Source organism: Triplophysa dalaica, chromosome 24 (assembly GCF_015846415.1).
Source record: "Triplophysa dalaica isolate WHDGS20190420 chromosome 24, ASM1584641v1, whole genome shotgun sequence".
Lineage (NCBI taxonomy): Eukaryota > Metazoa > Chordata > Actinopteri > Cypriniformes > Nemacheilidae > Triplophysa > Triplophysa dalaica.
Genome location: NC_079565.1, coordinates 5,468,390 through 5,495,802, shown reverse-complemented (window position 1 = coordinate 5,495,802; position 27,413 = coordinate 5,468,390). Strand labels below are relative to the sequence as shown.

The 27,413-nt window shown below is 40.4% G+C and overlaps 2 protein-coding genes across 5 annotated transcripts; one reads left to right on the top strand and one right to left on the bottom strand.

Moving 5' to 3' along the window:
• Nucleotides 1-249: 249 nt before the first annotated feature.
• ckap5 (cytoskeleton associated protein 5) lies at nucleotides 250-19,171 on the top strand. Of its 4 annotated transcripts, none has more exons than XM_056739330.1 (45): nucleotides 250-1,039; nucleotides 2,296-2,378; nucleotides 2,649-2,842; nucleotides 3,822-4,028; nucleotides 4,188-4,359; nucleotides 4,439-4,571; nucleotides 5,074-5,174; nucleotides 5,273-5,386; nucleotides 5,465-5,569; nucleotides 5,699-5,788; nucleotides 5,981-6,145; nucleotides 6,235-6,363; nucleotides 6,457-6,618; nucleotides 6,703-6,801; nucleotides 6,918-7,028; nucleotides 7,140-7,232; nucleotides 7,309-7,494; nucleotides 8,193-8,287; nucleotides 8,383-8,440; nucleotides 8,616-8,741; nucleotides 9,853-9,992; nucleotides 10,184-10,358; nucleotides 10,520-10,633; nucleotides 10,719-10,847; nucleotides 10,968-11,162; nucleotides 11,340-11,472; nucleotides 12,236-12,333; nucleotides 12,978-13,103; nucleotides 13,206-13,355; nucleotides 13,493-13,696; nucleotides 13,803-13,938; nucleotides 14,033-14,226; nucleotides 14,350-14,516; nucleotides 14,661-14,684; nucleotides 15,064-15,237; nucleotides 15,340-15,460; nucleotides 15,543-15,722; nucleotides 15,906-16,093; nucleotides 16,191-16,266; nucleotides 16,381-16,569; nucleotides 16,668-16,805; nucleotides 17,034-17,117; nucleotides 17,195-17,354; nucleotides 17,518-17,642; nucleotides 18,428-19,171. In XM_056739330.1, the coding sequence occupies exons 2-45, from the start codon at nucleotides 2,322-2,324 to the stop codon at nucleotides 18,635-18,637; spliced, it is 6,027 nt and encodes a 2,008-aa protein (XP_056595308.1). In that variant the 5' UTR covers nucleotides 250-1,039; nucleotides 2,296-2,321; the 3' UTR covers nucleotides 18,638-19,171. The 4 variants fall into 4 exon arrangements, with proteins under 4 accessions (XP_056595308.1, XP_056595311.1, XP_056595310.1 ...); XM_056739332.1 differs by lacking the exon at nucleotides 250-1,039 and adding an exon at nucleotides 1,179-1,197; XM_056739331.1 differs by lacking the exon at nucleotides 250-1,039 and adding an exon at nucleotides 1,921-1,939.
• Nucleotides 19,172-19,401: 230 nt separating this feature from the next.
• ccdc135 (coiled-coil domain containing 135) lies at nucleotides 19,402-27,265 on the bottom strand. The gene is made up of 18 exons (XM_056739334.1): nucleotides 27,182-27,265; nucleotides 26,752-26,882; nucleotides 26,173-26,347; nucleotides 25,734-25,859; nucleotides 25,451-25,645; nucleotides 25,196-25,354; nucleotides 24,877-25,095; nucleotides 24,692-24,802; nucleotides 24,511-24,583; nucleotides 24,300-24,428; nucleotides 24,075-24,203; nucleotides 22,872-23,089; nucleotides 22,451-22,666; nucleotides 20,555-20,665; nucleotides 20,361-20,471; nucleotides 20,083-20,277; nucleotides 19,682-19,821; nucleotides 19,402-19,561 (listed from the first exon to the last, which is right to left on the bottom strand). Exons 2-18 carry the CDS (start codon nucleotides 26,880-26,882, stop codon nucleotides 19,456-19,458), a joined length of 2,544 nt encoding a protein of 847 aa, XP_056595312.1. The 5' UTR covers nucleotides 27,182-27,265; the 3' UTR covers nucleotides 19,402-19,455.
• Nucleotides 27,266-27,413: the final 148 nt, after the last annotated feature.

Here is a 27,413-nt window from a genome sequence, read left to right as displayed (position 1 = left end):
GAATTTGTAAAATAAATATAATAGTTTATGTAATCTGTATCAACTTGTTAAACATATAAACAATGATACAGTAACTGCTGACTGCAAAGATTAAATTAAAAACTAGTGTTAAATTGTTTCTTTTGCTTTACAAAAGCGCCACAAAGCAGATACACTATTATACAAACTTTATGGAAAAATAATAATTATTTGTATTAGCCCTGGCATTATAGCGAATATTCAATTAGGAATATAATGTAACCAATCGGTGACTCGGCTGTGCAGCACGTGACACAACACCGACGTGAGCGCTAGGAGGAGTCCCGTCCTCATTTTTGAAAAATGCTCGTCTGTGTTTCGTCAGTTTTGTTGACGTTGCTCTGGCGTGCTGCGCATGTTCACTGCACCCATGTTTGCCTGCTCTTTAAATACATTATAACAGTCTGTTTTTGCGTCTTTAAAATTTGGTGCACATTCACTAACGTCCAAACTCTTTGTTGAATTATGTATTAACAGGGGTGGGGTTCAGTTTTACTACATATACGTACAAGTATACTATATTTAAATGCACACAAAGTACAAATGTGTCTTTCTCGGTGAACATAATTTATACATTTAATGTTAGTCAGTAATTCGGATTATCTGCGACCACGACATTTAAAATAGATAAAAACGTGCATGCAAAACAGCACCAAAATGAAGTACACTTTATAAAAAATATATTTAAGTGAACGTTTGAATGGGTGCTAGGCGTCTCCTCCCTCTGTCTCTCTAGTTGTTTTCACCATCGTGCGTCGATACGCAGACCGAACGCTTTGCGACATCAAAGTACCGCGAGAAACATCTAAGAGCCCTGTTTTTTGATTGCTCTCGCGGTATTCCGGTGTCATACGTCAATCAGTCTGCGCAATCGCGCATGAAGTCTAACACGCCTTCACTCTACCCGCCCTCAGAGGCGTTTCAAAGCCAGAAGAGTAATGACTAAATATCGGACCCAGCTGATGAAGACCGTCCTTAATTTATAAGAATATTGTCCTGTCTTCCATCTCTACTATAGCAGGTAACTTAACCAATAATTTACCGTATGTCCGTGTTCGGTGGCGACGGAGGTTTTTTGTATACGAGCCATTTTAGCGTTACTGCTTCGTAAACGTTAGAGGTTGAATGTGACGGATTGAATAATACCAACCTGCCTTTACATCAGCGCTAAACAATAATGTGAGTCGGTTTTTACATGTATCGGTCAAACATGACGATAACGATACAAGCTGTTTCGTAAATTGATGGTTTTGTTGGAATAAGGTAAACAATTGGCGATATTATTTTGAATCTTGTGATGGCTCGAGCTGATGCAGGGCAGCTTGCAGTCAGTCAGGCCCGCGTATGTGCTAACAGCTAACCGGTATATTTAAAATTACTCGTATTAAGACACTGAAATTAAACAAAACATACATTGGTATGCTTTAAGGAAGCCACGGTGATTATATGTGTGATGTCGTGTGTGGTATAAGACAACATTTGAACGATTTATTCTGCTATAAGCGTCCGCTTGAGACACAGTAGCTGCGGGTCACTAACGGCTCTGCTGCACCCCGATAACGTTTTCCATGTGATGCAGTGCGAACCAGAATTACGTTTTTCAAATCACGTAACTACACCATTCATGTTTATATACTTTTTAGACCTTTGACATTGCATGTAACGCTGTTTGTTTGCTTTTGGTGTTTGTTAAGGGCGGGCTGAATTGGCGGCACATTGTTAATTTATCATCTTTCTGCATGTGTCTTTAATATGTTATTTTCACATGTTATGTTCATCGCTTAATGCCTTAGTGTTTAAGGATTAACATTGCGTATGCGATCGATGTGTAATATGAAACTGCTCTAAAGAGAGATGATGCATTAGTGGATGATGCTTCACTCTGGCTGTTGTTCATCTGGATGATGTGCATTCGCTTGCTGTAAGTTTGGTTGTCTGTATCGTTGCTGAGGATGTTATTGTAGGAGTCTGACGAGTTGTTCACCTCCTGTAATCATTTGTTAATAAATGAGGTAATGGACATGTTTGTTGCATGTGTCATATTGGATCTAAGCTTTAATCTTAAAGTTATTCGAGATATCATGTAAAAACAATTACGTAATGTACTGCTTTGTTTAAAGGACAATCCATGCGGTGTGGGACACTTTGAGTTTTGTGATCTGTTTGTAAAAGGCAAATTCTTTTTGCAAGTTTTGGCCATGTGTGAAATTTACTATTCAAATGACGTTTGTTCTGCTTTATGGCATGCGAGCATCAAAGTTTCCCTTTTCTGTTTAGCTAAATAGATCAAACAGAAAGCAGCCATGGGGGATGACAGTGAATGGATGAAGTTACCCATAGACCAGAAATGCGAACACAAGGTGAGTCATCATCCAGGACTTGAACAGTAGTTTGTGAAAATATTTTATATTTTTGGCCTTCTATAATGCCCTAACTTAAAGAAAAGTACAATATGCGGTTAAACCAAGTCTCCATGTCAGCAAAGTAGCTTTTTGCTCGTAAAGCTGCATGTGAGACACATTATTGTTTGTCTTTTTGCTGTATGAAAAAGTATTTGTTAATAAATATCTCATTTAGTTGCATTTGTTTAGATCCTTGTTATAAACATCTATGTTCTGGTCTGCTTTAAGATTTGGAAAGCCAGATTAAATGGATACGAGGAAGCCCTGAAGCTTTTCCAGAGAATAGAAGATGAGAAGAGTCCAGAATGGGGCAAATACCTGGGACTTACCAAAAGATTTGTAACCGAGTCCAATGCCGTAGCACAACTTAAAGGCTTGGAGGCAGCACTCGCATATATTGAGAATGCACATGTGGCTGGCAGGTAAGAAACTTTTGGACAGTAGTTCACCCAAAAATAAATATTCTGTCATTTACTACTAAGTTTTTCCAAATCTTTATTAAGGCTTTGTTCTGATGATCACAGAGAAAGATATTTGGAAGAATGCTTATAACTAAACAGTTCTTGTACCCAAATAAGAACCATAGTAGGAAAAATACTTTCTAGTTTTTAGTTCTGTTGAACAAAAAAGAAGATATTTTAAAGCATGTCGGACAGCTATCTGTTCTGGGCCATGGTAGTCAATGGGGTCTGAGAACTGTTTGGTCACAAGCCTTCGTCCAAATATCTTTATTTGTGTTTAACCAAACAAAGAAATGTATACAGGTTTGAACATTTAGAGAGTGAGTAATTGATGACAGTATACATTTTTTTGGAGAACTGTCCCTTAAACATACAGTGAGAGTAAAGGTTCTGTCGAGTTCCAAAGTGACAGATTTATCAAAAGCTTAAACAAATTGGAACATATTCGTTATACAACAACTCGTAAAGGTTTTTTGTTTCTCTGAATTTGTTCAGTTTTCAAGTTAGTTCCCATCCTGATTCACGTAAGGCGCCTAGCAATTCCCAAATAAGATCAAAACAAGCACATCAGTTTAAGTTCATTTCATTTTTCGACTTTTCTGCAGTTCCCAAGGCTGCAATCTATTATTGAGCAGCCTCTTTGTGCCTGTCTAAATATAGCAGAATGAAATTCAGTTAGTTAGCTGTAAATGATGGCGTATTGATTCTTTTAATTTAGCAAAAGTTGAAGAAAAAACAACTTGTTTATTAAATGGTGTTGTGTTTTTTCCCAAGTGTGATTTTATGTTTGTTTTTATTTTAAGTATTTGGCAGTTCAGTCTGCTTCAGTCAATAATGATACATGTAGCATGTAGAAACGCATAACTTTCATCGTTGTTCCTTTGGCCCATTATCCATAGTCTCTTAATGGGTTCTAATGGCTGTGAATCTTGTCTCGCAGAACAACAGGGGAAGTGGTTTCTGGCGTGGTCTGCAAAGTCTTCAATCAGCCCAAAGCTCGGGCTAAAGAGCTGGGGATGGATATCTGCCTTATGTATATAGAGATCGAGAAGGCGGAAGTCGTCCAAGATGAGTTGATCAAAGGATTGGAAAACAAAAACCCTAAAATTGTTGTTGTCTGCATTGAAACGTTACGGAAAGCGCTTTGGTGAGAAGGCAGTGTTTTGTTTACATTTGCATTCTTAGAACCGTGTAAACCATAGTGTTGAATAAAAAGCGGAAGTCAGAGTGTTGCTTACTAATTCACATGCTTGCCAAATCATTATTTGTGCTGGCGATTACTAGCGTGGTTCTTTTGAATCCACAGTGAGTTCGGATCAAAGATCATAACACTGAAGCCTGTAGTAAAAGTTTTGCCAAAACTGTTCGAGTCTCGAGAAAAGGCAGTTCGAGACGAGGCCAAATCACTCGCTGTGGAAATCTATAGGTGGATCCGTGATGCTCTGCGACCTCCCCTCCAAAACATCAACTCTGTACAGGTAAAGTTGCTAACCAGAGAGCCGTTTTTTTACCGGATAAGTAAGGTCAGTTAAAATGTATTTGATCCATTTCCTCCAGCTGAAAGACTTGGAGGAAGAATGGGTGAAGCTGCCAACCTCACCTCCGAAGCAGACCCGGTTCTTGCGTTCCGAACAGGATCTGAAGGCCAAGTTTGAGAAGCAGCAAGCTGCTGGAGGAGACGAAGCAGATGGTGAGAATAAAACAAAAGACATCTCCCCAAAAGATAAATTGCAAAGTCTTGAGTAGCGATTCAGAAACAAGCAGTAGATTGTACTGTAAAAGGCGTATTTTGAAATAATTTAGGAGATTTTTTAAATCTGATCTTTAGAAATTACTGTCTGTAATGAAATCATGTCTGTTTGTATAGACCGTGTATTCAATATTTGTTATATCTTCACCAGTTGCCATAGTAATGTCTTTACTGTCAGCACGGTGCTAGGAGACTTTGTATTGAAAAGCAGGAGATTTATCTGTACTCATGCCTGGCAGTTTGTCCATTCTTGCACTGTTTAATATGTTGTGAATTTTTTTTTTTATTGGATAGTGTTGCTTATGTAGACAATACGTATTTTGTTTATGCACCCTGGCAGAAATTTGGTGAGGCTACAGAATAAAGGCCTAAACAAATGTGAATCTTTTTTATATGATCAAAGAATCTTGGAATAGATTTAAATGTTTTTGTGTCCCTACAGGTGAGGCTGATGAGGAGACCGAAGTTCAGGTGGATGCTTATGAGCTCTTGGAAGCCGTTGAGATCCTTTCAAAACTTCCCAAAGACTTCTATGACAAAATTGTGAGAACTACACCAACAAGAACTCAATTTGAATCATTCCAGGAACGAAATTAAGCACAGGTGGGATAAAAATACAACGCAATGTTTTTATGACACAGGAAGCTAAGAAATGGCAGGAGAGGAAGGAAGCATTGGAGGCGGTGGAAACCTTGACAAAGAACCCAAAACTAGAGAATGGAGACTATGGGGACCTGGTTCGAGCACTTAAAAAGGTAACGCCTACTCAAATGAGATCTCTGGTTAATTGGATTTCCTCCGTGAACAAACCTTAGAAAACTTTTTTTTTGTAGGTTATTGGTAAAGATGCCAATGTGATGCTAGTGACCTTGGCAGCTAAATGTCTGGCAGGATTGACAACAGGACTGAGAAAGAAGTTTGGTACATATGCGGGTCATGTAAGTGCTCACAATGCGTACTGTTCTTGACTTATATGTTTTAGTTAGAAAAGTCCAAGTTTAGGTCATAGTTTGTCCCCTTTTTGCTTCTGAAGCTTAACTTGCATAAAATCTCCTGAATCTTTTAAGGTGGTGCCAACCATTCTGGAGAAGTTTAAGGAGAAGAAACCTCAGGTTGTACTGGCCTTACAAGAGGCCATCGATGCAGTCTTCCTAACTGTGAGTATTTCTTAAAAAAAATCACAAATCCTTCGTAAACACTACTTGTCTTAAAACATGGGGAGTGTTACTGTCACGTGCTAGAGAGCAACCATTTACCTTAGCAATGCCCTGGCAACCACCACACTTAGTTTTTTACATGCTGATGTATGATACCATCCAGATGTATGTCAACTTCCAACTGTATTGCAGACAACCCTACAAAACATCAGCGAGGATGTTCTGGCGGTGATGGACAACAAGAACCCTTCCATCAAGCAACAGGCTTCGCTTTTCCTGGCCAGAAGCTTCCGTCACTGCACCCCAAGTACATTGCCAAAAAGCGTTCTGAAACCCTTCTGCGCAGCGTTCCTCAAGGTTTGGCTTTCACGATGAATGGAAGCGCTTCAGAATTGACAGTCATAAAGACTTATAGGGTGTACTAAATTGTTGTACTCTTCTTGCAGCAAGTGAACGATTCTGCCCCAGAGGTCAGAGATGCTGCTTTTGAGGCTTTGGGGACTGCCATGAAGGTGGTGGGGGAGAAAGCCGTCAACCCGTTCCTGGCAGAAATTGACAAACTCAAGTTGGACAAGGTAGGTACACGTTTTGTGTATTTTGTATCTTGTAGTGGTTGTTTACATGACAATTTGTAATGAACTTTTTTGTCCAATTTTGTGTGTTTGTAGATAAAAGAATGTGCAGATAAAGTGGAGCTTGCTGGAGGAAAGAAAGGTGGTGCGGGTGGAGGAGGAGGATTGAAGAAAGAGAAGCCGGCTGCGAAAGCACCCCCACCCGCTGAAACCCCTGCCAAACCATCCGGCCCTCCTAAGAAAGCTCCTCCAGCAAAGGTAAAGTCATCTGCCGGCTGTTGCTTTTGTTGAAAGAATGAGTAAAAGATTAGACTCATTTATGTTGTTTATTGAATGTACCAGGCTTCTGGGCCACCCAAGAAGGGCAAACCTGCTTCTGCCCCCAGTGGCAAGTCTAAGAAGGCTCCAGAAATGAAGGAAACCATAGAGACGGAGCTATCTGTAAGTCTTCAGTATAAGCATTGGCATATCCATATATTTGAAAATGGGGTGTTGTTGAACATGTTGATTGACCTCAGTTGTTACACTTTCATAGCTGTTTCGTTTTTTCACACCAGACGGAAGTATGTGAGGAGAAGGCGGCTGCTGTGCTCCCAGGTTCCTGTATGCAACTGCTCGACAGCGCCAACTGGAAAGAAAGACTTGCTAGCATGGAAGAGTTTCAGAGAGTAAGTTGTGCACATCTCTTCTTTTCTCTTTGATGCATTTCTAGCTTTTTGTGGTAACGAGATTAAATTCGCACCTTGACTTTATCTGACATATTATCATGTTGTTCTCAGGCTGTGGAGCAGATGGATAAATCTGAAATGCCATGTCAGGCTCTGGTCAAAATGTTGGCTAAGAAACCTGGATGGAAAGAGACCAACTTCCAGGTAGTAGACCGTAAAATACCTGCAGTTAAGTTTGCCTTGGGTTAGGTGCCAGTTTCTGATATCTTTGTTTTTTTAGGTCATGCAAATGAAGTTGCACATTGTGGGTCTGATCGCGCAAAAGGGCTCGTTCTCAAAGACGTCTGCTTTGGTTGTTTTGGATGGTCTGGTTGATAAGATCGGAGATGTGAAGTGTGGAAGCAAGGCCAAAGAGGGTCTGACTGCGATTGGCGAGGCTTGTTCTCTGCCATGGACTGCGGAACAGGTTGGTTTAAAGTGTCTGACATTTGAAAAGTTTGACTGGTGGTCTACCCTCTCGATCAGAAGAAGGCTTTTATGTAAATGTGTTTAAGACGGAAATCGTCTTATTGGGTTTAGGGTTGAGCCGATAGATGCTGCCATTGGTGATCTACTGTGTTTCACTTTTGTCATGTGACTCATGCTGATCTGCCTTGTTCATATTTTTAACAATGTGATTTACACAAAGGGGAATATCTCTCACTGAACAGATCTGACTGGCCTGACTTTATAAATGTGGAGCTCGTGCTGTATAAAGAGGATGTGCAGTTTTCGCCAGACCCGCCTGACTTTATAAATGTATAAAGAAGATGCATGTCTATGCTGCCCGTGCTATATAAAGAAGACCCGCCTCACTTTATATACGTATTTTTGTTGTTGAAAATAACAAACAAGCCTCAATTAATAACGTTGAAGCTTGCGCTGTACAAATGACACGCGCCTGGATTTATAACTGCCCAGCTCGCACAGTATAATGATGTGTCTTTGGGCAGCTCGTACGTAGATGCTCCATAATTCATCTTCGATCGTATTGTTTCACTGTAGACATCATCCGATGCCAATTTGGTAGGCGTTTATCCAATCCTTATTTGGCTGTGATGCCGCAAATTTAAGTTTTTGTTTGCTTATTTTTAAGCTTCATCTTGATTTGTTTTCATTGGGCAGGTGGTCTCACTGGCTTTTGCTCAGAAGAATCCTAAAAATCAAGCAGAGACACTCAACTGGTTGGCCAATGCCATGAAGGAGTTCGGATTTGCTGGGTGAGTGCCTCACTTTATTTATTTTTGTATTTATTTATTTAGTATAGTTGTCTAGTATTGTTTGTTACTCATAAATGCTGTTTCCAATTATTCAGAATAAATGTGAAGGCATTCATCAACAACGTTAAAACCGCCCTGGGTGCCACAAATCCTGTAAGTAATTATTTTAGTCATGATTAAAAGGATTTTTAGACTTTTAATTGTTTGTAATATAATGTAATAATATTTGTAATATAATTGTTGTAAGTGTTAATTAGCGTATTAGCTTTTATTCAACCTGCTACTCCGTTTGTCAGACGTTGTGTGTAATTGGCTGTGTTCATTTCAGGCTGTGAGGACATCAGCGATCACTCTCTTAGGAGTCATGTACTTGTATATGGGAGCTCCACTCCGCATGTTCTTTGAAGATGAAAAACCAGCCCTGCTTTCACAAATCGATGCAGAGTTTGAAAAGGTAAACATTTCCTTTTCAAAGAGACGCTCACAATAAAACCTTTGTAAAGATCCACCAAACCACACCTTGTTTTAATCTGCCCCTCCCTGCCTGGCTTCATGTCTAGCTATTTATAAGCACATGGGTATCGACAAAAAAGCCAGCTGGAATAAGTAGAGGACAGTTGAAACGGGAAGTAATCGAGAGGAGAGAGGGCAGTAAAACTGGGAAATGAACACAAGCCGGAACTCGAATTTTGACACGGTTACGCTATGTAAAGTGCAGTTCCCACGGTCACACCTTTGATGTGATGGGTATGTTTACCCGTTCAGGGCTATACATGTACATTTGATGCACATGCTACAAAAAAGTCTGTCTGTGCGAACGAATAAATTTAATAGTGTCCACGTGTGCAATAGTTTCGCAGATTCAATAGACAAAGCCTGCTGTTAGGTGAAATGCGTTTGTCGTTTTGCTTGTTCATGTGTGTTTAACTAATGGCGCACCACTATTTATTTGAGTTTTATTTAGTTTTTGCTATTAAGTAAAACTTTCTGCTGCATCGAGTCCATTGATCTAGAGCCCTTTGATAAAACCGATCTGGGAAAACTTGAATTTGAACCAGATTTAAATGATTAACTCGTAGTAAATTTTGAAACTGTTGTAAACACTATAGTATATTTGAACCTTACTATAGTAAATATTATAGTACACAAGAATTCAACCATACACTATCATTATTTCCGTGTCAAATGATCACACATGTACTGGGATTAAAGCAGAGAGTTGCCAAGTCACACTCATACAGTATTTTTATGAATAAATGTATTTACTACTGTACAATAAAGCATTGAAAATGCATAAAATGAACAGAAAAAACTGATTTGGTAAAAACCAAAAATATATATGGCACTAAATATCCATTAGTATAACGTTTATGTCCTTTTTCAGTTACCTGTCTATTTATATGATTTCCTAAACTTGTGTTTTTTACTTAAGCTACAACTGTTTAGCCTGTGCAATTTGTTTTTTTGGTGCTATGTGCAAAAAAGTTAACGTTCAGCGCTGCAGTTACGATTGCATTAAATCAGATGAAGTCTTATCTTTCACCTTTGCATCCCTTTCCTCATAGATGCAGGGTCAGACTCCTCCTGCCTCCATCCGCGGCAGCAAAAAAGCGGGAACTGAAGAGGAGGGAGAAGAGGCAGATGAAGAGCAGGTTGATGGTGGAGCTGGAGACATCATGGATCTGTTACCTAGAACTGATATCAGGTTATCAAATGTTTCCTTGTTTAAAATAATGACTCTGGCAAGCAGCCTTAAGATGTCTCCAAATATAAACGTCCAAGATGAATAGCTTTGGAATAAAAGCATCTGTTGAATTCCCAAATGTAAATGCTCAAAGGACACAGTACTTAAAGAGAATACCAAAGAGTTAATCTTATGTGACTTTTAATTCACAGTGATAAAATCACGTCAGACATGGTGTCAAAAATCGAAGACAAGAATTGGAAGGTCAGGAAGGAAGGCCTTGATGAGGTTGCCGCTGTCATTTCCGAGGCTAAGTTCATCCAGGCTAGCATCGGCGAGCTGCCCTTGGCACTGAAGGGCCGTCTTAATGACTCAAACAAACTACTGGTAATGCAGTCTGTGTATTTAAATCATCTGATGTCACTGTTCTGTTCATATTTGAATGGGGTATCCTGGTTTAGGCTGAGTGGATGTTGCTTGGTGGATGAATCTAATTTATTTAATGTACTTCGCATTTACAATGTCTAAAATGTGTGTTGTGGCTTTAGGTCCAGCAAACCTTGACTATCCTACAGCAGATAGCAACTGCTATGGGTCCATCTCTCAAACAGCACGTCAAGCACTTGGGAATTCCAGTTATCACTGTCCTCGGAGACAGCAAAGTATGAAATCCACCCTGAGTTTATGATTTCCATCCTGAGCAGTGAATTATTTCTGATTTGCATGAAATTTGACTTTTCTCTTCAGGCCAACGTTCGCGCTGCTGCCATGGCGACGCTGAACGCCTGGGTGGAGCAGACAGGGATGAAGGAGTGGCTTGAAGGAGAGGACCTGTCCGAGGAGCTGAAGAAGGAGAACCCCTTCCTCAGACAGGAGGTACATATAGGTTCTCATAACAAAATTGACATCCTTTATTTTTGAGTTAAAGATTGAATGATTATATTAACAAGGGAAAATCACAGCAAGCGACTTCACTTTTACGTCTGTCCCCTGTAGTTGTTGGGCTGGCTGGCTGAGAAACTGCCCACCATGCGTGCGGTGCCTGCAGACCTCATGCTGTGTATTCCCCACCTGTTCACCTGCCTTGAAGACCGTAGCGGCGACGTGCGCAAGAAGGCTCAGGACGCCCTTCCCACCTTCATGATGCACCTGGGCTATGAAAAGATGAACAAAGCTACCAGCAAACTCAAGGCAAGTAGCATATGGGTAGCAGTGAGGCCTCGGGTAAAGATCTGGGCTGGTATTTGAATTGTTAGAACCATTTCGATTTTTATCATAAAGAACAGGTGGTTGATAAGAATGCATTGTCAGCTTTTGACTGTAGAAGCAGCCACACATAACGTCACTTTCTCCATTGTCTTTGTGCAGCCGGCCTCAAAGGACCAGGTGGTTGGCATGCTGGAGAAGGCCAGGGCCGTGATGCCTGCCAAAGCTGCAGCTCCTGCCAAAGCTGCAGCTTCTAAACCCGCACCCAGTGCCCCTGCTGCCAAACCAGCTTCAGGTTCGTTCTTTTCTTTAACCACTAGTCACATGACGTCACAGAATGTAATGTCATTGGTTTGAAGGAATAATTGAAGGAATAATTGCTTTAGATGGATAATAGGGGGCAGTCGTGGCCTAATGGTTAGGGAGTCGGACTCGTGCTGGTTCGATCCTCAGGGCCGGCGGGTAATGATTGAGGTGCCCTTGAGCAAGGCACCTAACCCCTACTTGCTCCCCGGGCGCTGCAGTGATAGCTGCCCACTGCTTTGGGTGTATGTGTGTTCACCACTTCCTGTGCGTGTGTTCACTACTCTCTGGATGGGTTAAAAGCAGAGGTATATTTCGGATATGGGTCACCATATCTGACAAATAGGTCACTTTCACTTTCATAATGGTTATTGGATGTTCTTTTTCTAGAGTGAGTTTGGTAGAGATATGGCAACCCAAATAGAGCTATAAAATCAGCAAGTTTTGAGGCTTAAAGGAATATTTCATCTTCAAAATAAAAAAGTATTTCATAATTTATTAAATAAATTGATTTGTTTCTGCAAAACATAGAATGTATTTTGAAAAATGTTGGTAATCAAAAAACATTTGTTTCCATTGACTTCTATGTATGTCCACAATGTATCAATGGGACCATCGGTTACCAACATTTTTAAAAATATCTCCGTCACACAGGTTTGAAAGGACAAGAGGGCATGTAAACAATGACAGAATTTTAAAGGTGAACTATCCCTTTAAGAGACCAATTTTAACTTAATCGTGTCCTTGTTTTACAGCTCCTGCCAGGAACCAGACTCCCAGTGAAGACTTCAGTGAACCGGAACCTAAAGCAGACCCAAAGAAAGCGAAATCAGCAGGTCCTGCAGCTAAAAAGGTGTGGCACACTTTAAAGTCTATGCTTCAATGTTTAAAATGGTCATTCAATAACAAGACCCCAATTGTCTGTGTTGCAAAGGACCCTTTGTTGTATCATTTATTCAACATTTTTGTGTTCGCTGTAAAGTTAGATTATTCTGAAGCATGTAATTTGTTGCGTTTGCTAGAGAGAGAGTATGGAACTCAAGGTGAAAGGAGATAAAGATAATTGTAAACAAAACAGGCTCTCCAGAGGCACACCTAGCAGCCAGCAGGTATAGAAGAATCTCTTCGTAAAGAGCACCAATATGGCTGGTGTGAGGTGACATTGTACACGAAAGTGTGGTGGCACTACATGTAACATTCCGTGTGGTGTCACAACGCTTTTTTAACATTAATGGCTTTCAAATGTACCTGCTAAAAGAAATTCCATTTTATTTTTGGAGTACGGTGGAGGTGTCACCCCAGAGTACTTTCTTTCATACTGATCTCTTGTCACTGATAGGCTTATTTTACAGATGTACCTGCAGGCATTCAAGTTCACTCTCTCTGCGAACATCACGTTACTAACAATTCTGGTGGAAAAGTTAACTTCGTAGCAAAGTATCTGTACATAAGACCTTGTAAATTCAGGATTTAAGTGTTGAATGTTTTACTACTTAGGGTGTTGTGGGTAAGAAAGCGCCGGTCAAGGCTGGTGCGAAGGAAGAGGAAGATAAATCTGGACCCATTTACATCCTCGTTCCTAATGGCAAAGAGCAGAGGGTGAAGGAAGAGAAAGGTTTGAAGGTGAGCATCTCCCAGTCCATCTAATATTAGTACCCATGACTGGTGTTGGCAGGATCAAGTTATGATGTCATTGGCATGTTTGGTTCTTAAACAACAATTTAGATTCTGAAGTGGAACTTCATGACTCCTCGTGACGAATACGTGGAACAGCTGAAGACTCAATTGTCAACATGTTTGCCCAAGTGGCTACTGGAGGAGCTCTTTCACTTCGATTTTCAACGTCATGTTAAAGCCATCGGTGCCATGATCGAGGTAAATATGCAGATTGATTGTTGCTCGTGTTTGTGAGAAAGCTCAGAGAGATCAGATGACATCACTTCCTGTGCTGTAGACAAAGGTCTGAAAATGTGAGTTTTCTAAAAAATATATATTTTGTGAATGACTCTCAGCACATGGAACCAGAGTGTGAAGCTGTGATAAGCTGTCTGGACCTGGTGTTGAAGTGGTTCACGCTCAGGTTCTTTGACACCAACACCAGTGTGTTGATGAAAGCTTTGGAGTTCCTGAAGCTGCTCTTCATCATGCTGAGCAGGAAGAACTACCAACTCAACGACTACGAGGCCTCGTCTTTTATTCCCTACCTGATCCTTAAGGTGGCTCTTTAGTATAAACTTCAGCTTTATTAAAGTAAAAAATAGTTTCACTGTGATCCCCTTGACACATTGCAGCTTGTCATGATCTTTGTTTTTGTCCGGGCAGGTCGGGGAGTCAAAGGATGTGGTGCGCAAAGACGTACGTGCCATTTTGACAATGCTGTGTAAAGTTTACGCAGCCAGTAAAGTCTTCCCCTTCCTTATGGACGGGACCAAATCCAAGAACTCCAAACAGAGATCTGGTAACTAAAACTCCACAATTTAGCATGATGATCATAATTTATCATAGACTACAATTCAAAACTTACTGTATGTTTTGTCATCTTTGTTCTATAGAATGTCTCGAGGAGCTCGGGTGCCTGATAGAAAACTTTGGCATGAATGTGTGTCAGCCGACTCCAGGCAAGGCCCTTAAAGAAATCGCTGTTCACATTGGAGATCGTGACACCACGGTCCGCAACGCTGCGCTCAATACTGTCTTGGCTGCTTACAACGCCTGCGGTGACCAAGTTTTCAAACTCATCGGCAATGTAAGACACCCTCAGATTTCAAATTTCCATTGACCTTTTTCTTGCCTGTCTAGACTAATAAATGCAAACATTTTCTCATGAAAATACCAAAAGTCGTAACTAATGTCGTTTTCTCACATCTAGCTTTCAGAGAAAGAAATGAGCATGCTCGAGGAACGAATCAAACGCTCTGCTAAGAAGTCCCCCGCGGCCCCGCCCAAACAGGAGCGAGTCCAGAAAGAACAACCCACCAATCCCAACGCCACTTTTCTCCGCAAACCTGCACAGGAGGAGGTGCCCAACAAACTCCGGTATGTCCAGTCATATTCATGGGTCAAAGCTCAACTTTATCTCTTCTACTACTATTGTTTATATTTCTATCTCACGGTAAAGCGCTGTCTAGTCTCATTCTATCCTCCTTTACGATTTTTTTCTTTGCTGCCCACCGTGGACAGAATAATGTATCGAACTTACAGGATGTAAGTACTGCCGTACCGCTGTACCCACTGCTCATCCGCTGTACCCACTGCACCTGTGTACCTGCAATTTAAGAGACCACTACCCCCCAAAATGTTGGCTTGTAGGGCTGGCTGATAGGTTTAATGGATCTGTATTGCACTTTTTAGAAAACAATGATGAAATCATAATTTAAAATGTTACTTTATTTTACATCACCAGCCCTTCTAGCTGAATAAGTGTAATGTTATATTTGTGGAAGTGGTTAAAGAATTAAGAACCATTGGCAGTATTTGTGCGTACAAACCGTAACCAAGTTCTTAAAGACTTGTTTAAATGTTTAAAGGGAAGTTGCCGTTTTATAATGTTGCCCAAAATTGGCCCACCCTCTTTTATCAACAGTCAAGCTCGAGCGCAAAACGCTCTGTTGGACCAGTCGGTTCCATCCATCCCAAAAGAGTTTCAGTTGGATTTGGATGTGTTTGAGAACAACCACACGTGCGCCAGCGACATACCTGACCTGGTGCAACACAAACTGGATGAAGTTCTGGAGCCAGTCATGATTCCTGAGCGCAAGTAAGTGTTTGTCACATTGACGAGCTCACTTTATTATTTCCTGAAATAATGCTAAAGTATTTAGAACAATTGGTGTTTAAAAACGATCATTTGTGTCGGCAGAATTCGTTCGGTCTCTCCTCACTTTGACGATATTCACAATAGTACCGCCTCCACTATCAACTTTGTCATCTCTCAAGTGGCCAGTGGAGATATTAACACCAGTATCCAGGCCCTGGCACAGGTGGGCATCCGGGTCCTTTGATGTTGGACCTTCATATGCAGGGTTCATGTCCTAACTAAAGTTGTACTACTTTGTGATGCAGATTGATGAGGTGTTGAGACAGGCAGACAAAGCAGAAGCCATGTCTGGGCACATTGACCAGTTTCTCATCGCCACCTTTATGCAGCTGCGGCTCATTTACAACACGCACATGGCCGATGATCGCCTGGACAAAAAAGATATCTTTAAACTGTACAGCTGCATTATAGGCAACATGCTGTCTGTGAGTTTAAAAACGTTACATTGTTCTTATTTTTACTGATCGCACGTTTTTGATTGTGTAAAGTGTTTTGCAGGATGTTTATAGGCAACCACTTTGGTATTGTATCTGTAGAAACAAACAGCTATTGTAAAACTCAAATATCAACGATGTTTAGCATCTGAGTCAATGCGCCTCTGTGTTCAGTTGTTCTCAATGGAGAGTTTGGCGCGAGAGGCCTCTATTGGCGTCCTGAAGGATCTGATGCATGGTCTGATGACGCTGATGTTGGACTCCAGAGTGGAGGACATCGAGGATGGGCAGCAGCTCATTCGCTCCGTCAACCTGCTCATGGTTCGAGTGCTTGAGAGGTCGGACCAGACCAACATCCTGAGGTTCGGAGAGGCGGAAGCCTCCACTTTTGTTAGCATTCTGTATTTGTCTTATAGTGGGAATGTTGACATGTAGGTTAAATCTTCTGTTTTTTTTCAGTGCTTTGCTGGTGCTTCTGCAGGACAGTCTTACCAGCACTGCAGGGTCCCCCATGTTCTCGGAGCTTGTCATGAAGGTACACTTTATAAACATGTTAATATCTCATTTGAATAGCTCATGATAATATTAGTGAGAACGTAGTATTAGTGTCATATGTTGCTTCATCTATGTGCTGTTCTTTATCACGCAGTGTCTGTGGAGAATGATCCGTTTCCTGCCTCAGACCATCAACAGCATCAATCTAGATCGCATCTTGCTGGACGTGCACAACTTCATGAAGGTCTTTCCTAAAGAGAAGCTCAAACAGCTCAAGAGCGACGTTCCTCACCGGACTCTGAAAACACTGTTACACACGCTCTGTAGACTCACCGGTGCCAAGGTACACTTGAGACTGACTGGTTACTTAAAGAAAGAAGTTTTGCATGACCGCTCTCTTATTCCTTCTGAAATTGTCTTGTCCATGTCTGTGTCCCATAGATCTTAGATCACCTGTCTATGATCGAGAATCGCAACGAGTCTGAGCTGGAGGTGCACCTGAGGAAGGTGGTCAAACTTTTGGCAAACCTTTCTGGACACAAATCTGATAAGAGCACAGAGAAGGGTGCCCTCAGATCGGTATGTGTGCGGTCTAAAGCTGATCTGGTGTGCTTTCTAAAGTAATGGAATGAAGTCATTTTGTTATCCTTAAATAAGTTGAGTTTTGTTTTTAAATCCTGCATCTGATTACGGATGAAATGCAGAATAAGAACAGCCTTTCAATTCTTAATTTTATTTTTTTAGACATGTCTATATCTTGTTGTTTACTAATGATACACAATTTCATGTCTTTGTCTTTTTATATAGGATGACAAAGTGATCAAGGCTAACGTGAGTGACATCCTGTCTGAAATCTTTAAAAAGATTGGTTCCAAGGAGAACACTAAAGAGGTGAGTCTATAGCCTTGAGTAATTTCACACGTTAATCCGTTCAATATGTTAGTTAACTAGAGCACTTTGTTTCTCAGGGTTTGACAGAGCTGTACGAGTACAAGCAGAAGTATTCGGACGCCGACATCGAGCCCTTCCTGAGGAACACCTCTCAGTTCTTTCAGAGCTATGTGGAGCGAGGGCTTCGCATGATCGAGTCAGAGCGGGAAGGCAAAGGCCGAATCCCAACCTCTACAGGTGAAACCTAACTTGAGAATAGTCAAACACGTGGTACATCAATATACTGTCAGTTATACAGAAATCTCTCGAATCAATTTTTGGAAATATCTTGTTTTAAAATGTTTTGTATAACCCCAATTTCACAACGCTAGTTCACTGACGAATTGGTTTTATCACACAGTAATCCCCCCACCCAGCACAGACCCCAGCTCTGTTTCCCTTAATAATGGAGACGATCTGAATGCAGCTGCCTATTACGAGAGACTGAAGATCTTGCGGCAACGGCGTGGCCTGGAGAACTCAACGGTTTGTCTGCTTATGGCGTTATTCATGCACTCTCCGCAAAGCGTGACGCAAGTGTTTTTTGCTAGTTTCAGCTCGATGCAGTTTTCATTTTCACGTCCTGCGCCATGTTGTTTACATAGCAAATGCTGGTCTGTAAACAAGATGTGTTTAGGCGCGTTGTTATTTTGAGGCAAATTAAATGGACTGTGCCATTGTCCGACTGAAACCTGGTCAACGGCACAATATTTTTTTATTTTTAGAGCTTGTTAGTAATATACGCCTATAGGTGGGTGCACAACGCACGTACATTCTGCTTATTACACACAGTGGAACGTGCAGCAGCACACAAACTTTAAAATAAATGTATAACAATGTAAAAGATTGTGTACATGAAGATACAAATCTGGCTTGTCCTGTGGATGGTCTGCTCGCACGATTTAACCACACACACTGGCAGATGGGTTTCCTCTGGACAAGCGTCCAGTCTTTGTTCTTGCTAATTCTGGCATGTACATAGATAATCCGCCATGGCGTGAGCGCAACTGGCTCTAAAGGGAAGGAACTCTGACTGGTTTACTGCATGTTTGGCCAAAACACACATAGGATAGCCTGGCCTACCATTTTTCCCATCCTTAAAAGCAAAAGTGGATTCTGACATGCTTTAGACCATGTGCTTACTTAGTTTTTAAAACGGTTTTAACAATCCATCACTGTTCATATCAAGTTTGTTAGCTAATATATTCTGTTTTTTTATGTGGATTGTTCCCATTCTAAGTATTTAAATGTGATGTATTGTCTCTCTTCAGCCAGAGGAAGAGCGACCTCCCCTAAGCTCCTTGAAACCATCCGTGGCGTCCTGCACAGACATGCTCCACAGCAAACTCTCTCAGTTAAAGGAGTCTCGCGAGCACTTCCAGCAGGAGCAGTCGCACTCCCACAGCCCCACCCGCTCCTCCGCCTCCAACCTCGACGACCTCAAAAAGAGGTTGGAGAGGATCAAGAGCAAACGCCAGTAGATGAAAGCTCAGCCTATGTACGCTAACGCACCAGATAGTCAACATGTTATTAGGCTTTCTTTCCCGAACTTCACAATCCCCAATGTTTTTCAGGGTAAACGTGTGCATAGTTACGGTTATGCGAATAGGACAAAAAATAACTTGAATCTGTCTACATTGTATAATATTAAGTAAACTAAATTTTCTGTATGTTAGTGTTGTGCACAATTGTTTTTGTACATAGTGGCTTACCACATCAGGCTTTTACGTGTCATTTAGGATTTCCCGTGTACAGTTTCTTTGTGCAGAATGCTGTAATATGTGTAACTGAAGCAGTTTTCTTTCTTAACTGGACATTTTAGAGAACTTGATTTAAAATGTCGTTTTCACTTGGTCCGTTAACTTCTATCCGTTTGCCATTTTTGCTGTTTTCTTTCCGCCTTTTCTCTCAAGCAATCTTGAAGCTTTCAAAACTCTGAAGGATTGATTCCTTTTGTTTTAAGGAGCATGGCATGAAGTACTTGTTCTTATGTAAATAAAGGTTGCATTACTAAAGGCCGTTATTCAATTTTTCTTTTAACAACGTTCCCAATATTTGGCACACTTGCAGAATGTTGGTAATCAATGCATTGTTTTGTATTATCCAACAGGGATTAAGTGTTGAAGTGTTGCTATCCAATTTCAGTGTATAATCTAAAGTGATAATGGCAATAAAGATTTTTTTTATATTTAACAAACTACAACGTTGCTGTGTGTGGCATTTAACTGCTTAAGAGACTAAAGAGTCAAGCTTGGTTTTATTTTTATTAAACATTTGGATTAATGGTAGAATGACATTACTAAGCTTCATTTAATTGTGCCGTTTTAAAATGTTTGTTCAACCTTGGATCTCGGTTTAGCTTTTCCTCCAGTGCCAGGAACGTAATGGGTGCCTTCTCCTTGTAACTACAAAACAAACACAGGTTTACGGTTTTAAAGCAGAATTTTAGAATAATTCCAGCTGTACGATCACTAACTACAGAAATACTCTCAAAAACGTTACAGAACTGATCTGCTATTACATACCGATCGAGTCTCTGTTTGCGGATGTGGATTCGGAGCAGCGCATCAGAGCAGTAGGCATGGTACTCATCTTCATCCTCTTTGGTCAGGTTGAGCTGGTTCTTCTGGTACCACGACTGTTTCTTCTGCAACTCCTCAGATTCCTGAAAATAGTTGATCATTTTAACCAGTGTAGACCTCATAAAACTGCATGACAGTTGGTTTCTTAAAAACATAGGTTTAAAAATGAATTAAGTTATACTCCCAGTCATTTCAAACCTGTATGAGTTTCATTCTTCTGCAGCACAAGATTAACATTGGCCCCCATTGATTTCCCATTATATGGACTCTAAAACAACTGACGTTTCTCTAAATATCTTATTTCGGGTTTGTGTTATTGCGGGTTTTTTAAATGATTAACATGCCTTTTCAAGTCGGCTCTGAATGATTTTGGCTTTGTTAATAAACTGCTGTTTAAGTTCAGCCAGACACTCTGTTTTTATCTGAAGAGCAGCCTGGAGTGTAAGGGGTCTTGTGGGTCCCAACTGGACCAGAAAGGGCTCCAGCGGGTCCAGTTTCTTCGATTGCTGCTGTTTCTGTTTTTCTTTTGCTATACGCTCCTGAGGAATGAGAATAAAAAGATGTTGGGATTAGCATTGTGGATCCATACAATACTACACAATTAATTAAATCGTTGATTCACCGTCTCTTCTGTGCGACGACATGCAGTCTCATTTCTCGTGGCGTTGTAAATAGATATCTGAAGCTCCGTATTTTTTTCCTCCTGTTCTCTTGCAGAAAGTACGGATTTAACCTGAAACGCATACGCAACGGTCAACACCGATCCCCAGACAAACATAGCTATTTGCGAACCAAATCTTTTCCTTCCCTGATTACCTCTTTCTCAGAATCTTTAATTTGAAGCACAACATTTTCCTCATCTCTCATCAGATCCACAAGCATCTCATACAGTTTCAGGTTCTTGTAGGGTTTCGTAGAAGGATCATCCTGCAGGAAAAAATAAACATGCTGTCAACAAGATGGCCGCCAATTAAACATTTGACAGCGATGTGAGGGAGAATTTTAAAACGGTGAGATTTAAAGGGACAGTACACCCAAAATAAAAAATACAGTCATTTATTCACTCTTATATCGATCAAAACCTGTATGTGACTCTTTCTTCTGTTGAACACAAAAGAAGATATATTGAAAAATGTCCCTGTTGTTTTGTGTTCATACAATGACAGTCGATAAGTGACCTTGTGGGTCGGTTATCGATGTTCTTCAGATTTCTTCTTTTGTGTTCTGCAAGAGAAAATCATACAATACAGGTTTGGAATGACACTGTAACATTCCCTGTAATCTCACTTCCCAACCAAATACCAATACTTTCCATCGTAATCTTTGTTCCCTCTCTCCCACCTGCTTTTCGTCCACGGTGTCTTCCTCCCTACCAACCACAACCCTTTACTCATCTCTCAACATTGAGGAAGCTACTGATATTGTCTGTACAACCTTAACATCCTGTCTTGACAGTGTCTTCCCTCTTACCTCCAGCTCTGCAAGTGCTACACCCTCTTGCCCCTGGCTTTCTGAGGCTCTTTGCGACCATCGGACCAAGCTAAGGGCTGCGGAGAGGAAGTGGCGTAAATCAAGAGACCCTGCTGATCTCTCCAAGCTTCAACATCTTCTTAACTCCTTTGCTACTGACATATCTGCAGACAAAACAGAGTACTTTCAAAACTAAATCCTAACTGCATCTTACCCGCCTCAACTTTTCACAACCTTCTCCTCTCTGTCCCCCTCAACCTCCCGTCATTACCTCGCTGACTGCTGATGACTTTGCCGACTTCTTTACTGATAAAGTGGAGACTATCAATAGGCAATTCTCTGCTCAACACATCCCTGATCTCTCTCTTAACCCTTGCTACCCTCAACTCCCTTCTTCATCTCCCCTTTCGGAGACTGGTGTCTCCAAAATTCTCCTTTCCACCCGGCCTTCCACCTGTTCCCTCAACCACATCCCTTCCCACCTCCTGCAGGCTATCTCTCCTGCTCTACTGCCTCAACTCGCACACATTATAAACACCTCTATGACCACTTGTACTGTCCCCACCTCAATAAAACAAGCCCTGTTCACACCTTTAATCAAGAAACCAACACTTGACCCCTCAGTGGTCAGCAACAACAGACCAATCTCACTCCTGCCTTTCCTTTCCAAGGCCCTCGAAAGGGTAGTTTTTGACCAAATCTCTGCCTATCTCTAACAGCACGACCTTCTGGACAGTCAACAATCCGGCTTCAAGAAAGGACATTCTATGGAAGCCACTCTCCTGTCTGAAAATCTACGGCAGGCAAGGGCTTGCAAAACCAACTCTCCTGCAAAAACCTTTACTCATTCGGTTCCCCCGTGGTGGAATGAACTGCCAGCCTCCATCCGAACTGCAGCATCCTCCACAACTTTCATAAAACAGCTCAAAACATACCTGTTCCGCATTTATTTGACTAACCAATAACTGTTTGTCTTGTGTCTTTGAAAAAAAAATCTTGTTGTTCTTTCTCTCCCTTGCTTACTCCAGCCTTGATCTTCCTAGTAGCATGGCCTTGTAAACTAATGGTACTGTTGAGCGTGTTGACAAAATGTTTATATGATCTCCTACTTGTAAGTCCCTTTGGATAAAAGTGTCTGCCAAATGGATAAATGTTAATTCAAATGACACACTTTCATTTTTGAGTGAACTATCCCTTACATAACTGGGTGGGGCTAAAACAAACTTGTTTGTCTCATCAGACCTGAAAGCCGGAAACCATGTCTGGAGTGAAAGCTTGTGCTTTTTCCGATCCTGCTGCTTCTTTGGGTTTGATGAAATTCAGCCAAAATGGGATTATCCGACTTTGCTCTAGATGATAGGTCACGTGAATCTGCCCCTCCGATATCATAAAGTCTCTGTTAGCAACTTCCTTACAGCTGGGTCTAGAAGGATCTCTGTGGAACATCTCCTTTACCTTCTGTTTGACAACACAAATAAAGGGTTATTGACCCAATGTTGGTCAACATAACAATTTCACTTTGGTGTGATTACTGTAAGCAAAGCTACCAGCAGTCACGCTAGAAGTTTCTTCACTATTGTTGGTTAATGTTATACCGCTAAGATAATATTGGGTTACACTGCTCACTGTTTTAGTGGGTTGAAGGTTAAAGCATGTTTGTTACCTGTAGAGGTCGTTGTTCAAGAGTTTCTCCAGACTGAGACACTTTGACCCTCTTTCCATAAACAACATGTCGATTAAAGAGGAAGTCTGTCCGATCTTCAAAGGTTTCTGTCATTTCGAAAGGCTTCTCGATTCTGCGGGCTAGACCGTCGTAGCGAGTATGGCTATAAAAGTCCATTTGACGCTCAGTCTCCGGGACCATAGTGATGTACCTGTGGTCTAAACAGTGAGATTTAAAGAATTAGATATTTTAGATCATTTAGATGTGTCGTTGACTGACTGATATGCAAATGTCTCCTATGGTGAGACAGCAATTTTTTTTTAAACAATACAGATAAATCTTATGCTATTTTATATAATAAATATAAATAATGTAAAACAATGTAATTTTAACATATTAATCAAAATGTTGCTGTGTTACACCATAGGACACATGTACAATTTATACTTCAACTACCCACATATATAGATATTTATTTTAGATATTTTCATCAGCTAAGTTTAAGATTCTAAAGTTTATGCAATAAATTGTATAAGTACATTATTAGGGTTAATAGTATTACTAAAGATTCAGATGTGTACATTTTTTTATTAAAATTATTATATTTATTATTACATTTACTATTATAAAGCTGCAATCCATAATTTTTGCCTCAATACTGCCATCTCTGTTTAAAAGATACAAGTGCATGTGTTTTTACTGACATTTTCCATGTAATCGTATCTTATAATTCAGTTGCGAATCAGGGCAAGGTTTTTGATATAATGCACCGTTATATTGGCCAATAAACGTTATCGGTTGATAAAAACAGTTTGTAACACCATTGGCTATCGGCTGATAGTTTAAAAACAGCCAATGATCAGGGCCGATATATTCTGTCAATCAAAAGAAGACAGGAAAATGCAAAGAATTTTTGCTATAGGCATCGGGAGACATCACTGTGAATAATCAGATATCGGTTTCGGTGGAGAAATTTTGTATCGCTGCATAGCTAGTTTTCATTTACAGAATCAAAATCAAATTTTTGTTTATTTTTAACCAAAGAAGACACAAATGTTTTCACATTTCAAACAATCTTAGGGGTTTGTTCTAATCAATGACCCCAAATATAAGCGATGGTAGTCACAACCAATATGAATCATTCTTACTTATGTCAGGGTCTAAACATCATGAAAGTGCGTGCGTGCATGTGTGTAAGATTACATTTAAGCGCATCGCTTCTTCCAGGTCTAAAAAGTTCAGCTGTCACATTGGTGTCTGTCTTCAGTTCTCTCTCCTCAAGACAATCCCTTCGATGTTTAAACCACTCCTTAACAGTGTCGGGTTGGGTGCCTATAGAAAGTCGAGCACTAAATATTCACTCACACATTTGAAAAACCTCTATTTCAATGTAATCTGATGCCATAAAAAATATATAAGAATTCTTACACTCAATGTCTTTGTAGGTGGTAAATCTGGTCACCAGACCATCTTTCATAAAGTAAGGTGCAAACTTTTCCAGCTTGGCTTTCCTATACCGGACTACCTTCGTGCCTCCTGGATAACGCATTTCCATATCTAAAATGATGATAATAAACAGAGAAATCATGACCAAAACATTTATTAAGAAATAGTTGCTGAAATCGATATAGAACTTCACCTATTTGAGAAATGTCTATTTTGGCCACCCAAGATGGAGGCATCTCAAATACTTTCTGCTCTTCCATTTCATCCTCCACAGGGATAAAAATACATTAGACAGAAAATAGACAGAATTACACAGACAACAATGTTAGTCCGTAACTGAAGTTCAATTAAAAAATAAAATAGTCTTGCTGTACTTCTTCGTCTTCTGTTTCCTTTGGCTCTGGAATGATGGATAGTGATTGGCTAGAAGGGCCACATAACATATACTCCCACTTTGATAGATCGCTCAAGGCAAAGGTCATCTCCTAAAGACCCAAACACACTCTGTAAACTTCCTGTGATCTTGAAAATAATTTCACAGAATCCAAGAAATACTGACCGCACAACCAAAACGGCAATCCTGCATGTTGACCCAATAGTTTTGTTGGTTCCATATGCTCTCTATGCCCTGGAAGTTTTCATTTGTGGTGGTGTAGCTCTTTCCAGTCAGTGGGTCAATGAAGAAGTTCTCAGGGACCTCCCGGTTCCCTGACAGCACTAGAACCCAGCTGTGAACCCTCACCCCCAGAAGAGCGTCTGGTGGGGGACGTTCTTGCTCCTGTCAATGAGGAACCGAAGTATTCAAACATTTCTAAAATGTTATTAAATATGTCTGAGAAATGTCACTTTGGTCTCCGTTCCCCACCCAAATGTTGTACCTTCTGAAGTTTCTCCGCCTCTTTTTGTTTCTTCAGGGCAGTTGCTTTAGCATTCGCATGCCGTTTCTTATCCTGATGTTTCTCAAAGGAGCTTTGAAGATCACGTGGTGGTTTAACGGAGTATTTCTTCTTCGTCTGCGTCTGTTGGTCTTCATTAACCTAAGTTGATCAAACAAAAACAATCGTGAAAAAACATGAAAAAACACAACCCTTCAAAGAAATTCACATCCAATTGAATGCTTATTGTCTTTGTACTTGGATTTCAGGCTCCAGTTGAGGACACTCTTGGTGCGACTGATCAAGGAGACACATCTCCTTACTGGCGTACCCGCTGACACAGTAAGCGTTGTATCCCGCGCCCAACAAGAGACTACACAGCAGGCAAGAGAAATCAAAGCACGTGCCCTTCTGTGTCTGCACAACCCAGGTGGGAGATGACAGCTGCTTGGGCTAGATTTAACAGAAATTAAATGTTAATGTTTGCACAAAACAACTTGTATAAGTTCCAGTACAGATCATGATTAAGTGAGCATCTCACTATTTCAAATGGCGGGTCCAGTAATTCCAAGGAAAGATAATCGGATACAAAACTGGCACATCCTTCCCAGCTGTACAGCTCTGGATAAGGGAGCAATGTGCAGCGCAGGGTGGTGCTGACAAACTTCTGTTGATATAATGGACTAAATTAGACACAATGCAAAAAAATTGAGTACCCTAGAAAAGAAATTGAATATTAAAAATATTGTTGTAATTTTACAAATTTACCTTCATTATAAATAAATAGTTTTTAATAATTATTTAAAATAAATCTAAATGTATTTATTAAACCTCAGCATTATATACGAACCTAAAAAAGTAATTTCTACCAAGTTTTTTAAATCTTCACTACTGATAAATTGCTTTAAACGCTGAATTTGTTTAATGTAAAAACACTTTTACAGTATAATGTCCAACAAAGGTGTTCAGTGTTTATGTACCTGAACTCCACACTCATTAACGGGACACAGCAGAAGTGGTTTGCGATCGGGGTACAAAAGAACATACTGTTGCCGAAAGTTTTCAGCCATTGCGAGCATGAATTTTTCCTGTGGTGAGTTCTCGATGTATGAAGACGGACATTGTGAAGGGTCCACTTGAGGTCTTTGCTTTGCACTGAAGCAAAAATAAAAACACTACAGAGTGTAATATATAAATATTTCCATGCGTCTTAAATACTATGTTGAATAATAATAAATGTTGAGGTCAATGGGTTTTTTTTCAATCCCCCTTTTATTACAGTCATGTAAATGTAATTTAACAGACTTGATGAACATTATTGATCAATTAAATGTTTATCCTTTTTTGGGAAAAACATTCAGACATTGATATCTGCTTTTCTGCTTGTACGCCTCCCCTTCTTATCTGTTACATTTAAGAGTAGGAGGCGATTTCCTTGAAGGCATGAGTGCATGACCTGGACTGTTCAAGTAAGAGTAACACTTCTGATGAAATGTTTTAACATGAGGGCTCATGCACACATGAGTGTCTCCCAAGTCAATGAACTGTAGTAACCTTACGTGTGTGTAGTAGAAGTTATTTGAATGTTGGACAGACGGAGAACTCCCACATCTTCATCCTGAGCTCTTTCTCCATCCTCCTCTTCATCATCTGTCACATCACTCTCCTCCAGCTCTTGTAAAACTTCCATCTAAATAAGCATTTTACGAGTGTAAGTTACAAGAAAAATTATATATATTAAATTATTAAACTTTCACATTACTTTTATATAAAGGACATGGATTTTGATTCATGAGCCATGCCCAGTCTTTATTTTCTGAGTAATAACAGTCAAACTTTGCTAAGCCCTTTTAATACAGTAGCCTAACTATAAACACTAGCTTATTAAAAACTGCAAGTGAAAGCAACTCTAGCAATAAACACACGTGTTTGCATTTGTTTCAATTGTATTTCACAATTATAAGGCAGTGATACGACTTAAAAACTTACGTTTTAATACAGAGAACTCCCCGTTGGTTTTCTGAACCGAATACGCAGCGCAAACTGGTTTCCATAACAACAGCAGGACGCACTGACGTCAAGAGCGGGAGGCGGGGACGCAAGATGTTTGCGTCACATTAAACTTTCGAGAACACCCGAGTTATAGTTCAGAATACTCGAGTTAATGTTAATTGGGTCACTTTAAAGAACGAGGCGGAATAAATTAACAACATTAAAAATC

Coding starts and splice junctions, on each gene's coding strand:
- ckap5 (XM_056739330.1), top strand. CDS start 2,322: ATGGGGGATGACAGTGAATGGATGAAGTTACCCATAGACCAGAAATGC. Junction 6,802..6,917: donor CCATAGAGACGGAGCTATCT/GTAAGTCTTCAG, acceptor TTTTCACACCAG/ACGGAAGTATGTGAGGAGAA. Junction 7,029..7,139: donor GCATGGAAGAGTTTCAGAGA/GTAAGTTGTGCA, acceptor TGTTGTTCTCAG/GCTGTGGAGCAGATGGATAA.
- ccdc135 (XM_056739334.1), bottom strand. CDS start 26,882: ATGGAAGTTTTACAAGAGCTGGAGGAGAGTGATGTGACAGATGATGAA. Junction 20,666..22,450: donor ACATGGTTTCCGGCTTTCAG/GTCTGATGAGAC, acceptor TTTTTCCTGCAG/GATGATCCTTCTACGAAACC. Junction 19,562..19,681: donor CGCAAACAGAGACTCGATCG/GTATGTAATAGC, acceptor TTTGTTTTGTAG/TTACAAGGAGAAGGCACCCA.